The sequence below is a fragment of the Megalops cyprinoides genome, chromosome 16, assembly GCF_013368585.1.
Source record: "Megalops cyprinoides isolate fMegCyp1 chromosome 16, fMegCyp1.pri, whole genome shotgun sequence".
In the NCBI taxonomy this organism is placed as follows: domain Eukaryota; kingdom Metazoa; phylum Chordata; class Actinopteri; order Elopiformes; family Megalopidae; genus Megalops; species Megalops cyprinoides.
This window is the reverse complement of record NC_050598.1, coordinates 21,290,693-21,304,690: the sequence shown is the minus strand read 5'-3', so window position 1 is coordinate 21,304,690 and position 13,998 is coordinate 21,290,693. Positions and strand designations below refer to the sequence as shown.

At 44.3% G+C, this 13,998-nt stretch overlaps 1 protein-coding gene across 1 annotated transcript in view; it reads left to right on the top strand.

Annotated features, from left to right (window-relative positions):
• si:zfos-2326c3.2 (mitogen-activated protein kinase kinase kinase kinase 4) overlaps window positions 1-13,998 on the top strand; it is a 46,633-nt gene that overhangs the window by 10,909 nt on the left and 21,726 nt on the right. Inside the window, exons 3-13 of the mRNA XM_036547575.1 lie at window positions 3,462-3,518; window positions 5,944-6,069; window positions 6,564-6,674; window positions 7,152-7,242; window positions 7,494-7,624; window positions 8,325-8,379; window positions 9,718-9,796; window positions 10,414-10,589; window positions 12,007-12,079; window positions 12,712-12,919; window positions 13,308-13,439. Coding sequence (XP_036403468.1) covers window positions 3,462-3,518; window positions 5,944-6,069; window positions 6,564-6,674; window positions 7,152-7,242; window positions 7,494-7,624; window positions 8,325-8,379; window positions 9,718-9,796; window positions 10,414-10,589; window positions 12,007-12,079; window positions 12,712-12,919; window positions 13,308-13,439 — 1,239 coding nt within the window. The remainder of the gene's footprint in view (window positions 1-3,461; window positions 3,519-5,943; window positions 6,070-6,563; window positions 6,675-7,151; window positions 7,243-7,493; window positions 7,625-8,324; window positions 8,380-9,717; window positions 9,797-10,413; window positions 10,590-12,006; window positions 12,080-12,711; window positions 12,920-13,307; window positions 13,440-13,998) is intronic.

Here is a 13,998-nt window from a genome sequence, read left to right as displayed (position 1 = left end):
AGGGCCAAATGCTCTTCACACCTACTGGAGCTGTTAAGATTACTTTAGTTTTTTTTACAGTATGTGTAGCACAAGGTTCTGGAAACGGGAGTACTGGTAGTAGGCAGATGTTAGAAGATGTCAATGATGTCTCACATAACTGTCATCTCATGAACATGATGTGCATGGTCTCCCGCAGAGATGCGGTACCATGGTGGCAGCATATGGCCATTCATGAACTTTCTGTCTGAGAGTGAAGAGGTGACTGTCTCATTGTTCACTGTTGGTGGTTGACCTCTGAACCCACAGACACTAACAGATTTCCACCAACAGGAAGGGAGAAACAGGGTTCACTAGCTGGTTGACTTTTACTGGGTGTTGTGAACTGTTTCAGGGGAAAAAAACAGTTCCGCTGGGTGTTTCAGATTTAGGTCATGAACCTTTTTTTGTTTGTTACCATCACCAGATTTCTGTGGAAGGTCCAAAGAAGTTTAAAAATAGTATTCCATTATCATGTAAAACATGCAAAATATGCATAATCATGTAAATGTATGGAGTTTAAATGGCACCATGGGCTGGTCTGTTAGAAAATAAAGGCAAGTAAAGTGTTCAGTTGGACTTGGCAAAAATCTTTGTAAGGGCTGTTAAGATATTGTGTACAGTAGTATCCAACTAAACATTTTCCTGACTTTTGTAGAAATTTAAAAATTAATCCCCAGTTAGATGTGCAGGTTAAATGGCAGAATATTTTCAGTCCTGTATGCTCTGTAAATGCTCCTGAGCATGTGCACTCCATAGCCTTTTTCTCCAACAGTTTCACTCTTCCTGTGTCTTCCTTCCTTTTGCTCCCTTTAAAGAGTGCGGAGCTGGCTGTGTCACCAGTCAGGGACGTTCTCCATGAGTGGCATTAACTTGAGTTGCACTGTCATAAACTTGTGCAATATTGTTTCTCAGAATGGGTTTGCAGTAGAGTGGTGTAAGAAATTCATTTATACACTCATGAATTATGCAACAGGCGGAGTACAAAGTACTGATGGGGTTGGTAATGAAATATAGCCAGGAAAAGAAACAGGCACCCACATGTATATATGTATGTATACAGTACATACACACACTGATGTGTGTATGAGTTGGTCTATAGTTTTTGTAAATTATACACAGAAGCAGGTTCTTTCATTCAGCATTGTGACCCCCTGAATGATTTTAAGTTTGCCTCAGTGTTACTGTGTTGTCTGGGTATACTACTGTTGCAGAGAATGTATGCTGCTGTTATTTATTTCTCTTTTTAACATCAGGGATTTTCAATATTTTCAGTACATGTCAGGCTGAGGTATATCAATAGGAACTGTGTACATTCTTCCGAATCAGCCACACTAAGACCCTGTAATAATCTGTTATGAATTAGGAGTGGTGTGATAAGACCGTCGTGTTGGTAGACAGTACAGCTGTTGCTGTTGTTCAGCTGTTAGCACAGGCCCTCTTACCAGGGCAAGAACTGTTGTTTTCATGGAGAAAACGAAATGAATGCTGCCGTCCTGCTATCCGTTTTTCATTCAGTATTATTTGTCATAAGAAGAATAATGGCACAGTCATTACACTCACTTCACTGGCTAAGTAACGTAAATATATGGCCGCTGTCAAAATTGCGAATTCATTTACAAAATAATGGTAAACTATGGCAGGCCACATCAATCTGTCTCAGCCCATAGCGCCGTGACTTAACATGGAAGCAAGAGGGCTGCCGGCATAGCGTTGAACAAGGGCCGTATCGGCTTCTGGGGAGAAACTAAATGTTCCCTATTGATTACGAGACCGCTCCACCTGAGTGATTATGATTTGGAAATAGGATATTGACTAACATTTTAGGAAATGTGTGTCATGTTCAAAGTTTTTTTTTTTCCCCCTCATATTTGTCTCGCAACATTCCACTTTCCCAAGATGGCAGATTTGTAGGTTCTTCAAATTCGATTTGACCTTGCAACATCCTCTTTGAGTTCTTGCAACGAGGCTTGCTGCCACTGCTGAACCAGCCAGCACTTCTAATCACTTTAGATTTGTCATTTTCTATCAGCAGTAAGAGCAATTCTCACAGTAATCCAGATGGCTGACATGCACTGTGGAATAAATAAACCACAATATCAGAAATGTATTAGTCAGCAACCTGAATTTTTAACTGGAATCAATGATTGTGTCCAAACCCAACTGAAATTGACCAGAGGGCAAATGGCACTAGGGAGATTATAAATTGTAACATGAATGAGGTCACCAAAGGGTTAAATACAAATTGTTCACCAGACCCGTTCACCAGATAAAAAAAAAAAACCCTCAACTACAAGATGAAATACTGATGCTGGAAGCAAGGCATATCTCCCAGGTAAGAAATAAAAACCGCCATCGGTGGCTGGTTTGTTCTCCGAGATAAGCTATGGTTGGCCATAGGTATGACACAATCGTTAGGTAGACACTTGGGTTTCCATGGAGGATGAAATCTAAATTACGCAGTGTCTGGGCGTGATTGAGTTTTTCCTTGCCTACACATGATGTGGCACATGGCGCTGTAAAGTCGCATGGACGAGGTGAGCAATTTCTCAAATAATGGAGGTCAATCTCGTGAGACATGCGCTGCTCCATCAGACCTGGTCCCATGTTCCATTTCTTCTGTACACATTTCTCAAATAATCGCTTTTAAAGTCCCCGTATTCCGCCTCCACAGATTTTGACATGTACAACGTTTTCAATTTTAGCGAAGCACTTCGCCGCTTTCAGCTTCGTTCATCTTCTGCTTTTTTCTGCTGAAATGAAACCAGCCTGTTTGAGAGAAGGAGAAGAGTGTGTTTCCCTTTTTTTCTGTGGCACAACACCTGAACAAAGGTTACCAGTGCAGAGGTTCAAATGTGTTCATGACTGTATTTGATGGTAAAGTGTTAAAAACCCCAAATGTTAACTACACATCACAAATAACCTCCATTGTTTCAGTTAAATTGGCTTGCAAATGCATTTCAGCATCATCACAAATGACATTAGCCCCATTTTGGCAAGGTGTAGGAGTTCCCACTGCTACTTGCATCATCATTGTAGTATAATCTCACTTTCTAGTGTTGGTTTCCCCGTGTAATTTCTGTTCTGCTCATGAAGAACGTCTTACCTTGCTCGATTGAATGGTGTTGTGCTTACTCGTGACAGCTGGAGTTCATGACGTAAAATTAAATGGCTGGTTTTGATTGCAAACATCTAAAGAAAATTTTCCTTTTGATGTGAAAACAAGAGTATTTTCTGTCCATTTTATATTAAATCAGTTTTTTTCTGGAAGCAGTTCTACAGCTCAGGGTCCAGAGCTGTCCAGATCACTTCATATTCAAATGGCAAGGGCTGGTTATGAAGTTAAATAAGAACAGAGCAAAGCACGTGGCACTTCCAGAAATCCTTGATTGTTGCCGATATTGCCGGAGGCTGATGACCTATATGTCCTTGTCTTCCTGCAGGGGAGACATGTCAAGACGGGACAGCTGGCTGCTATCAAGGTCATGGACGTGACAGAGGTGAGACTGCCCCTTTCCTTCCCCGCAGCAGTGTGGCCTTAGGGGTGTACAGTCCTCCAATCATGAAGACGGAAGACATACTTTCCCAATAAGTAAGCAAATCAAATGCAGCTTTCTCCAAAGAAGGTGTGTTCGGAAATGCAAACGAGCTGGGGCCGTTTCTGTGCAGCTGAAGTTATTACCATTGCTGTCAATCAGCAGTGGAGTCGTAGGAGGTTGTGTTTGCTCAGTGAAAGTTCATTCAGCCCCTCACCCCCACCCCCCTGTGCAGTACTCCCACCTGCAGATGAGGTGAAAATAGACTTCAAGGATTGAGAAGCACATTATTACAGTAGCACAGAGTGAACAGACAAACATTTAATTACATTTGATTTTGCTGCAAGGCACATTTCAGCTCAGAATTTGGCATGTGGGAACAGCGGGGGGGCGGGGGGGCGGGGGGGGGTGTGCGGGCTCAACATCATAACTATTCACAGTGGAGTCTTGGGCTCTGTCTGTGGATGGGAAAAATGTTATTTCTTAAAATTATGGGAAGAAGGACACAAAGAATCGATACAATGCGTTTGAAAACGGAACATAAAAACATTCATTATTTGATAATACCGTAGAGCTGCTTCGCTTCCCAATTATTAAACTGTATATTTGCTGATGCGCCGCGCGATATGAGATTGGGTGAGATTGCCTAACGTGTAAAGGACGGCTGCCTCGTTGGAAGTGTGTTTAAAAGGCCTGCCTCCCGCTGAGGCACTCCGGAGAGTGCTGCAGTGCAGATAAGGCTGCTGCTGTGGCGGCCGCGACAAAGATCTCTCTCTTTTCGGCTCACAGGCGTCTTTTCCCTTTTCCTGTCCATCTTGTATTGTCTATCTGCCCTGTGTGATAACAGCAGGAGATTTCCTGTCGAAGTGAATTGCCCCCTGCTGCAGGCTGTCGTTTCCTCCACCCTGACAGATTCCCTCAGTCACACGCCCCCCCCCCCCCCCCACCCCCCCCCCCCCCCCAAATCCCCCCCCCTCCCCCACTCCCAGGCCGTCCGAGACCCAGACATGGCCGGGTCACTTTCTGCTCCCCTCTGGGGAATAGCGAGCTTGTCCTGTTTGAGAACAGCAGGCCGGGCCTCTCCGAGCAGGAATGTCGCCCTCTCCGGTTTGATTTAAAGGGAGATGAAGGCACGGTCATGTGTTCTGGTTTTGTCATTCTTCAGGACAAAAAGTGAGGGTCCTTTCAAGGGGACACACAGGGTTCAGTCCCTTCATCAGGGGTCAGATGTTGACCACTGTCTCCCACAGGGTCAGGGGCCACAGAGAGTTTGTGTGTAGCTCAAAGGAAGCTATTGTTCTAGTTTGTCATTAGATTCCATGTTTTGAGCTGCTTTGTCAGTAAATAAGATGCAGAAATAAGGTATGCCTTAAAATGCAGCTGTCCCAAATTCACTCCATGTTTCTAGATGAATAGAGGAAGAAAACACTTCCTTCCAAAAGTCAGTATATTTTTGTGAACTGGTCCTGTGGTAAAGTTAGTACGTTAATGCAACACAACACGAGCACAGACAGCAATAAAAAAAAAATCATTCTCAATGAAAATGTATATTATCATGATCATCTGAGTACTAATATGTCTTATGAAATGCATATTTTGTTTACAGTAAAAATGGTTGAGATTGCCTGCCTTGAATCATTAAAGCTTTTAACAAAGTGTGCTAGAATAAGTTGAGAGGTGTTTAGGACTAAAGCAGGAGATGGGGGAGGTTATACAGATGGAACGGACAGGCCCTGGTGTTACTCAGTGTCAGGGAAGGCTTTTGAATCCCTTGGAGTGGAGCTATTGCCACGCTTCCTCCAGGACCTCCCTCCTTCAGGGAGCCGTTCTCATTGCTCAGCCCTTCCAAACAATGTTTGCCTCCTCGCTCTCCACAAGTATAAATCAGAGAAAAACCACAGGGGAAGAAACAAATCAAGTTTCATATCCCCGGTGCCCCAAAGAGTATAAACACAAGATTAAAAATGGACCTAATATTCCCGGGTCTAAATAACCCGCACAGAGTAATTGGAAATGACTGACCCAGTGATTACTGTACATCACTGCCATAGTGCGGTGAAGCTTTGCATCGAGTGAATCTAATAACAGATGCTCACCAACAGTGGCCACTACAGTCTAGCCCTTAAAACTGACCCAACTCATTATATTTACTGCTTTACTTTCTTCAGTTGTAGCAAAGTGTAAAGTGTGCTAAAGTGCGATCATCATCCAAACAGTGGTTTCAGGGATGCTAGCCTGTACACAGTGGCATTTGATGTGTAAATCCTCTGAAATTGTATCTGCAGTTACATCTGTGTTGTGGTCAGTATCAAGGCATAGTAAGCCATGACTGTTTTTGCACACAGAATTTTAAGTGTCTGCCATTTTGGCCTGGGTTTTGTATTTGTAGGAGGAAGAAGATGAAATCAAGTTAGAGATTAACATGCTGAAGACGTACTCCCATCACAGGAACATAGCCACCTATTATGGTGCCTTTGTGAAGAAAAGCCCACCGGGCCATGATGATCAGCTCTGGGTGAGTTCGATGCCTGTGTTACTCTCAATTTCTTTTGAGAGAGGCCTGTCAATATAAGATTGAGTTTCTCACTAATTATGAAATTTGGAGGATTGTTTTTTTGTTTTTACGGTGTGGCCCTAGGCAGGGCTGTGCGCTGAAGGTTTGCTTTCAAAGGTGACCTGGTTCATATCACAGCAAGATTCTTATCTTTATTCATATTGTTTTTTTCCCCAACAAGATGTTTTATTAATACTTTTTGCAACTTATTAATGATGCACAATCATTATACCAATTTTTTAAAAAAGCATACTAATGACTTATTTGAAAGATGAGGTCTCCGGAGTGGTCAAACAAGCCTTCACTGGCAGCTTCTCCTAGCAAAGCGTTAGTAGTGTCATTGCAAACATGGACACTGTTAATAAACACTTCAGCATGTGGTGCACCATGGAATAAATGGTACAGTAAGTACGGTGGTGGGTGTCTGAGCAGTTCCCTCTGTGCTGTGTCTGTAGCTGGTGATGGAGTACTGCGGGGCTGGCTCAGTCACTGACCTTGTGAAGAAAACTAAAGGGAACTGTCTGAAGGAGGACTGGATCGCCTATATCTGCAGGGAGGTCCTGAGAGTGAGTGTCACTCATGCTTTTTCCATCAAGGCCCACACAAGACCCACTTTCTCTGCTTCCTGTTGAAGGATTCATTTGGCAGAGTTTCAGTAATAGTGTGTATTAGTCTTTATGTTCTGTTGTTGCAAAATGTAGTCCTGCCAAATTGTTTTGATAACTTTCCAATGTTAGCGCAGTAGTTGAAGGCTGGAGCTTTGCCCGTACAGTATTTAAAGATCTGTAATCATTGTACACTAAATTCAGGTTTAACTTCAAGTCATTCTCAGAACAAAAAAATAAACTTCTTTCTTGGTTTATTTGTATTGCTTTGACACTGTGTACACATAGTAGACTTGCCTTAGGGTGCTCTTCTAGTCTGTCCTGACCCTCTGTGTGTGTGTGTGTTGTGTGTGTGTGTGTGTGTGTGTGTGTGTGTGTGTGTGTGTGTGTGTGTATGGCCACTGTTCCCAATCCTAACACTGTGCGTGTCCTACTCAGGGCCTGCTACACCTCCACTCTCACCACGTCATTCACCGTGACATCAAAGGACAGAATGTGTTGCTGACGGAGAACGCCGAGGTGAAGCTGGGTAGGTGACCGAAGCGAAGAGTGACACGCGGTGTAGCCATTGAGTTTACACAGACACTGTACGAGCTGGAACTGCTGTTGCTCCATTCACCCAGTGTGCCTTTCTACATATTACATGTTTAAGTCTGAATTGAAACACACACAGGGTCTCACTGTTGCGTGGTGCCGTGGCATTGACGTGTTGCGTTTTGGACAACGGAGCTGAGATGGTGAAAGGAAAACTTTTGACATGTGCCATGCCTGTGCCCCCAGTGGATTTCGGAGTCAGTGCCCAGCTGGACCGGACCATTGGGAGGAGGAACACCTTCATTGGCACCCCATACTGGATGGCCCCAGAAGTCATTGCCTGTGACGAAAACCCAGGTTCTACCTACGACTACAGGGTAAGTGTTCAATGTCATAGCAACACATATTTAAGAGAAATATGGCACAGCCATAGGATTTTCAAGTTCCGATTTTTCAAATTATTTTAAATTCACCCAATTAGGAGTAACTAATTGTACATGAGGCACGTCTCACCACAGTAACTTCTGTGGGGAAGCACAGGGCATAGCAACACTTGCACACCACCTGGTGAGACAAGGAAACCCTGGCCAGTCTAACCCCACCGGAACAAAGCCAATTTGTTCCACCACTGTAGGCTCCCGGTCATTGCTGGCAGATAACATTGCTGGTTTCAAACCCAGGCCATAGGGCTTTGTCTGCGCTCAGAGCGAGCATTCAGTTGTTGATCTTTTGATATTGATTATCCAGGCACAGTCTCTTCGTGCTTTTTACCAGAGGTTGTGAGACTGGTGAAAACGTACCTGCACAAGACATAGGTAGAAATCCTTAACTGTTTGAACAGATAAAGATATCTGTAGAATCAATAATAAATGAGCACAGAGCATTCAGCTCTGCTCGGGTATTCCCTTTGCTCATGTTCTTTTGCCAACACATGAGATGCCATTTCAGATGTTCACTCTTACTATCATGGGCCAGGGCATAGCATATAGGATGTAGTCTTGTCCTTTGTGTGTTGTTGAGGTGCTGTCTCTCTCAGTGGTGCTTGATGGCTTGACAGTCTCCCTTTCCCTGTTACAGAGTGACCTGTGGTCCCTGGGAATCACTGCACTGGAGATGGCCGAGGGGGCTCCACGTGAGTCTGGACATTTTCTCTCTTTCACCCCCACGCTTTTATCAAGTCATTTCAGTGATTTGGTACATATTTTATGTTCCTTGTGGCAGGGAAAGGGACAGATGGCTAACTGCTGCAGTCAGCAATCAGAAACTATATTTTATAGGAAATTTTTTTGATAGATCACTTTCCTCAATATCTTCAGCTGCAAGAGGTCAAAAATGAGGTCACATTAGTATCAGAATGTGGGTTGGCAGTGTCCCTGAATATGGATCTAAATAGTGAAAGCCAATAGATGCTGTCATTAATTCATTTAGAAATGTCTTTACAATGGCCACTGGCATACAGTCTGCATGTGATCTCTGTAATAAAAGTATACTGCAGTAGTATTGTCCTTCAAATTTAACATGGTTGCGTCTGTTTCATGGTGGAAATATGCTAATGTCATTGCATTTAGGGTTGCAACACTGAAAGATTGTATCCAAAGCAAACAATCTCAAGAGGTTGAGCATCTGTATTTTAGCTCATTAGCGTAGATAATGGCTTTAGGAATATTGTCAAACTTCTATGTTTTATTGTGTCTTAGCAGATGCCTTAACCCAGGGTTACTTACACAGAGTGTTGCATTTATACAGATGGAGAGCAATGTAGGTTTTTGCATCCTAGTCATAGGTATAAGACCAGTGTCCCACACAGGATATCAATGCTTGTTATTCCAGTATGCGGATCCCTGTAGTCCAATTGTCAAACTACAACCCCACATTGTCATCTACATGCAGAGTAACATGAATTTATGCAGTTTTAATGGCAGCCTTTTAGGTCGGAGCACAAAAGATACATTGGCTACATAATTCATTGTGTAGATAGTTTTATAGATAGAGATAGAGATGGATATAGATATACGGATATCACATTTTACTGTTTAATTGTTTATTTCCTTTTTGACAGAGTATACATGTGTTAGTTTTTCAGCTGTAATAACATTGTAGAGCAGATTAAGAGTGACCAGGAAAGTATATGCATGTACAGCTGGAGTGTGTTAACTAGCACAGCCCCGCTGCTTTCCTCAGCGCTCATTCTCAGAGTGGAAATCTTGGGTTAAAGCAGACGAGCAAATTAGAACCTCATGACCGCTCAGTGCCGGCCAAGCCCAGTGATGTCATGCAGCTGAGCGGAGCACTGCATGAGAAAACAAGCGCTGCTGGGAGACTTGGTGGGGGGGGGGGGGGCACACACCGCAGGGAGGGGAGCACGTAACATGACTGTGACACTAACGCGGCCGCACTCGGGCCTCGCCGCCATGTGATTTGCCACAATGGCTCCGTTGATAACTGGCTCTCGGCATCTGTGTTCCCCCAGCGCTGTGCGACATGCATCCCATGAGGGCCCTCTTCCTCATTCCGCGGAACCCCTCCCCCAAGCTCAAGTCAAAGAAGTGGTAAGAGAACCTCCCCCCCCCGTTCACCCACACGGCATCCGGAGGGCAGGGCATGATGGGAGATTTTGCTCTGAAACCATCAGGTCGGCTAATGAAAGCTGGCATATGAGTTGTACTGCTAAACCCATATTGTAATTCCCTTTACTGGTGTCAGATTGTTTCTTCCTGTTTTGATCTGTTTTCTAAATAAGGTTTATGTCTTTGCAGTCAGCTTAGTTTATTTGCTTAGTCTGCTGCTGCATTTTCGTGGCCACATTGGATTGTATCTTAAGCAAAGTCATGTTTGACAGTGCGTCTCGGGGATGTTAACTTAACATCATGATTTTATAAACTGCTTTGATTTTGTCGTTTAGGTCTGTAAAAGCTTTCTAACCAGGTGTATACCCTTTGTAAAGTCTGTGTGTTTGCAGTGTCCACGTGATGTGGATAATACATCTGATGCATATGCAGATAGAACATTTTTGTGCCCATTCACAGTCAATCACGTCCCTTCTGTCCACTGCTCTACATTATTTATAATTCTTTCCCTTGCCCTGTTGTTGAACTCTTCCAGCTTGTTTGACCGCATCATGAGGCTTGCGAATATGGACAGTATGTTCTGTACCCTGTCCCTCCAGGTCGAAAAGGTTTCTGAACTTCGTAGACAGCTGCTTGGTGAAGAATCACCTGCACCGGCCCTCCACAGAGACCCTTCTCAGACACTCGTTCATCAAAGACCTGCCCAACGAGCGACAGGTGCGCATCATGCTCAAGGATCACCTGGACAGGACCAGGAAGAAAAAGGGGGAGAAAGGTAGGCCATCGATTGCATATGTCTGAAAGCAACAGACAGTAATAGTGATAATAGTAATAGCTGTCTCTGTTGATAAAGCCCTGTTGATCATAGCGTTGTTTTTGGGGCTGATTCCTTTTTAAGAGGTGTGCAAGCCAAATGTAATGGAGTTATTGTACTCTGTAATTAAGGCCATAATCTTTAAAATAACCTTTCCACAATAATGTTTAAAAATAATGTACCTGAACCATTGAAATTAGTTATTCAGGAGGGAGGTCAAAGAAATCTCTATTTGATGCTGGTTTAGGGACCCCATTTTAAAAGAACAGGCATTAAATGAATTGACTGACAGTGGGATGCAGCCTCTTGCTCTAGTCTCCTGCGGTCCATGCGTTTAATAGATGTTTGTAGCACGGGTGGTGCTTTGCCTGTAATGACAGGCTACGTCATGACTCTGGGTCGAGCTCGTAATTTGGCAGATACGGGATACGGCTGCTTCGAGCGGGACAGCTCACTGTGGGATCGAACACTCATGTCATGAGAGAGGAACGTTAAAAAGCAGTGTTTAATTACCTCCCCTGCTCCGCCGGGCGAGTCCTCCTCTTCCTTCTCACACCACATAATGACATCGCCCGGCACTGCTTCCGAGCCTTGCGGCTTTGCTGAAATGTAAACGCGGTCCCAAACCGTGCGCCGGGTCGGTTGGTCGGATGGTCACGGAGATAAACTCTAAAACTCTAAAACAAAGCCCTGTAGCCAAGCACTGAAACAGCAGCCCCAGAACATAAAAAGCTTATTACCCTGCCTTCATAACCTTGGAGATTTTGGCTGTGAATTAAAAACAGATGCCCCTCTTCATTCAACTTTCCCTCCTTTTTTCTTCTCTCTCTCTCCCTCTCCCTTTCTCATGCATGCATTCTCCCTTTATTTAAAATGACCTCTTGTGGATCTGTTCCAGGAATGGAAAACCTTGGAACCCAAAATGACACACTGGTCTTAAAATAATATTAAGCCGATTCTTATGAAGCTTGAAATCTTTTTATTTTGTTGACGTAATTCAAGGCAATTGGTAGCGAGTGAACAAGGAAGACTGTTGACTCATTGTCTTATCAAGGCATGTATTACTTGCTTGGAATCAAATAAATGAATGAAGTAAATTGGATCAAAAGGCAATAATACAGAGGTTGGCCTTCATAATGTTTACCTCAGAGAGGAACTGACAGGCTGTGGAAAAGTAGTTCATATGAGGTCTTATCTCAGCCTCTTTTCTTACCCTGGTTTCTGACCATACAGACAGTCATGCGCATGTGGTTATGGCCCTGTTTCCTTTTTTAAGCTCTCCAGACATTTTTTTTCCTCTGTCTGCAGCAGAGCATCAGTGTTGTACATGACTGAAACAATGTTTTGCATCTTAACTGTACTTAATTTCATCAAACAGAGGAGACTGAGTATGAGTACAGTGGCAGTGAGGATGAGGAGGAGGAGATGAACGAGGACGAAGGAGAGCCCAGGTATGTCCTCCTGGAGTTGCTTTCCACTCAGGGTGTGATTGGCTTGTGTGAGCGAGTCACTGCTATAGCAACAGGGCCAGGGCCAAGAAAGGCCATTCATTGTCATGTGCATGTTCCCTGATGGCCTATCTGGTTTAAAAAAGGTTAAGCGAAATTCCTATGTGAATGAATGAGTGTGTGTTCCCTGATGGCTTATCAATTTTTAAGAAAGGTAGAATGAATTACCTGTGTGAATGAATATGTGCATGTTCCCTGGTGGCCTATCTGGATTGAGATTGAGTGTTCAGGTTCAAGTTCCTTTGCTATTGATTGAAAAAAGAACAGCTTTCAGAAACTTCTACACTACCAAGGTGTGTGGTGCAGTGAGTTATGAAACTGCATTCAAGGGAAATGATCGCCCTGTGTCCTTGCGTCTACATAAAAGCATGGACTAATCGGTATACAGCGTTACTGTGTCACCAGATGCTCCTGTCCGACTGGGCTTCGGGCTCACATATGGCAGTGACAGAAAGTGTAAAGCTGCCTTCCATTTTACTGAGTGTGTGTGTGTGTGTCTGTGTGTGTGTGTGTGTGTGTGTGTCTGTGTGTGTGTGTGTGTGCGTGTGCGTGCCCCCACACGCGCATTCGTGCAGCTCCATCGTGAACCTGCCGGGTGAGTCCACTCTGAGGAGAGAGTTTCTGCGGCTGCAGCAGGAGAATAAGAGCCGCTCGGAAGCCCAGCGCCAGCAGCAGGTCCAGCAGCAGCAGCTCCGGGATCAGGAGAGGTACAAGAAGCAGCTGCTGGCCGAGCGGCAGAAGAGGATCGAGCAGCAGAAGGAAGAGCGCAGGAGACTCGAGGATGTGAGAGGCTCCATTACCTGGCTGTTCCTTTCAGAGACTTACACTACCTGACTATTCCTCTCAGAGACACACACATCTCTATCTGACTGCTCCCTCCAGAGACATACTTTACTGTTCCTCTCAGTGACCCAGACTGCTTCTTTCAGTCAGAGGACTGCATTGGGTTGTACACATCAGCACAATAGGGAGAGGTATTTAGCTGCATTGAACAAATGGAGAACTGTGTTGTGTTGTGTTGATGTGTACTATGAGCAAGGAGAGCGATGTTGTACTGCAGCACTGCAAAGAGTGTGTGGGGAAAAAAAGAGGGTGATGTGTTGTTGTTTACGGATGTGACATGCATAAATGCCGGGCGTGACCTGACGTTTTTCTGTGTTTTTTCGGGCAGCAGCAGAGGCGGCAGCATCAGGAGTCCGGCTTCCATTGGCCAGAGCTGCAGGAGATGCTGTGGAGGGAGGAGGCGGAGGCCGACGACAGAAGCGCTGCAGAGGAGAGGCGCAGGAGAAGCGACAGGAAACAGGTAGCCACACCCAGGGTCTCTTCAGTTCCTCCTCTGCTATAGCTGATGAATAGTGAGGGCGTGATGTTTTATTCAAGACACACCCACCGCTTTCAGCTCCGAGTGGCCCAGACTCCAACGAATTCTGGGTGCAACAGGTTTTTGCCTCGTTCTTTGGTTTTCTGCTGCAGTCTGAGCTCTTTTTTGTCACGGACTGAAAGTGGATTGAATTTCGCTAAAATGTTCCAGTTACACAAAAGCGTGGGAAATGGTATATGTGCAGGAAATTCCTGGGTCAGAGCTCGAGGTCACATCCTGAGTATGTTGAAAACAGACGTTTTGATACGATTGCAGCCATTATAGCATTGTGAGAGGCTCATTGTAACATTCAGTTGCTCTGTAATTCTCTGGTTGTATGTCTCTATTTGAAATTAGGATGTTGACCTTTTCTATACAGCGTCGTTACTTAGAGGTTACATAACGTCTTTTTCATTGAAATTCTCATTTTGTTTGGCAGTCCTTACCCATTGTGAAAAATGACTTATGACAAGGTCAATGCATTATTAATTCAAGTTGTAGT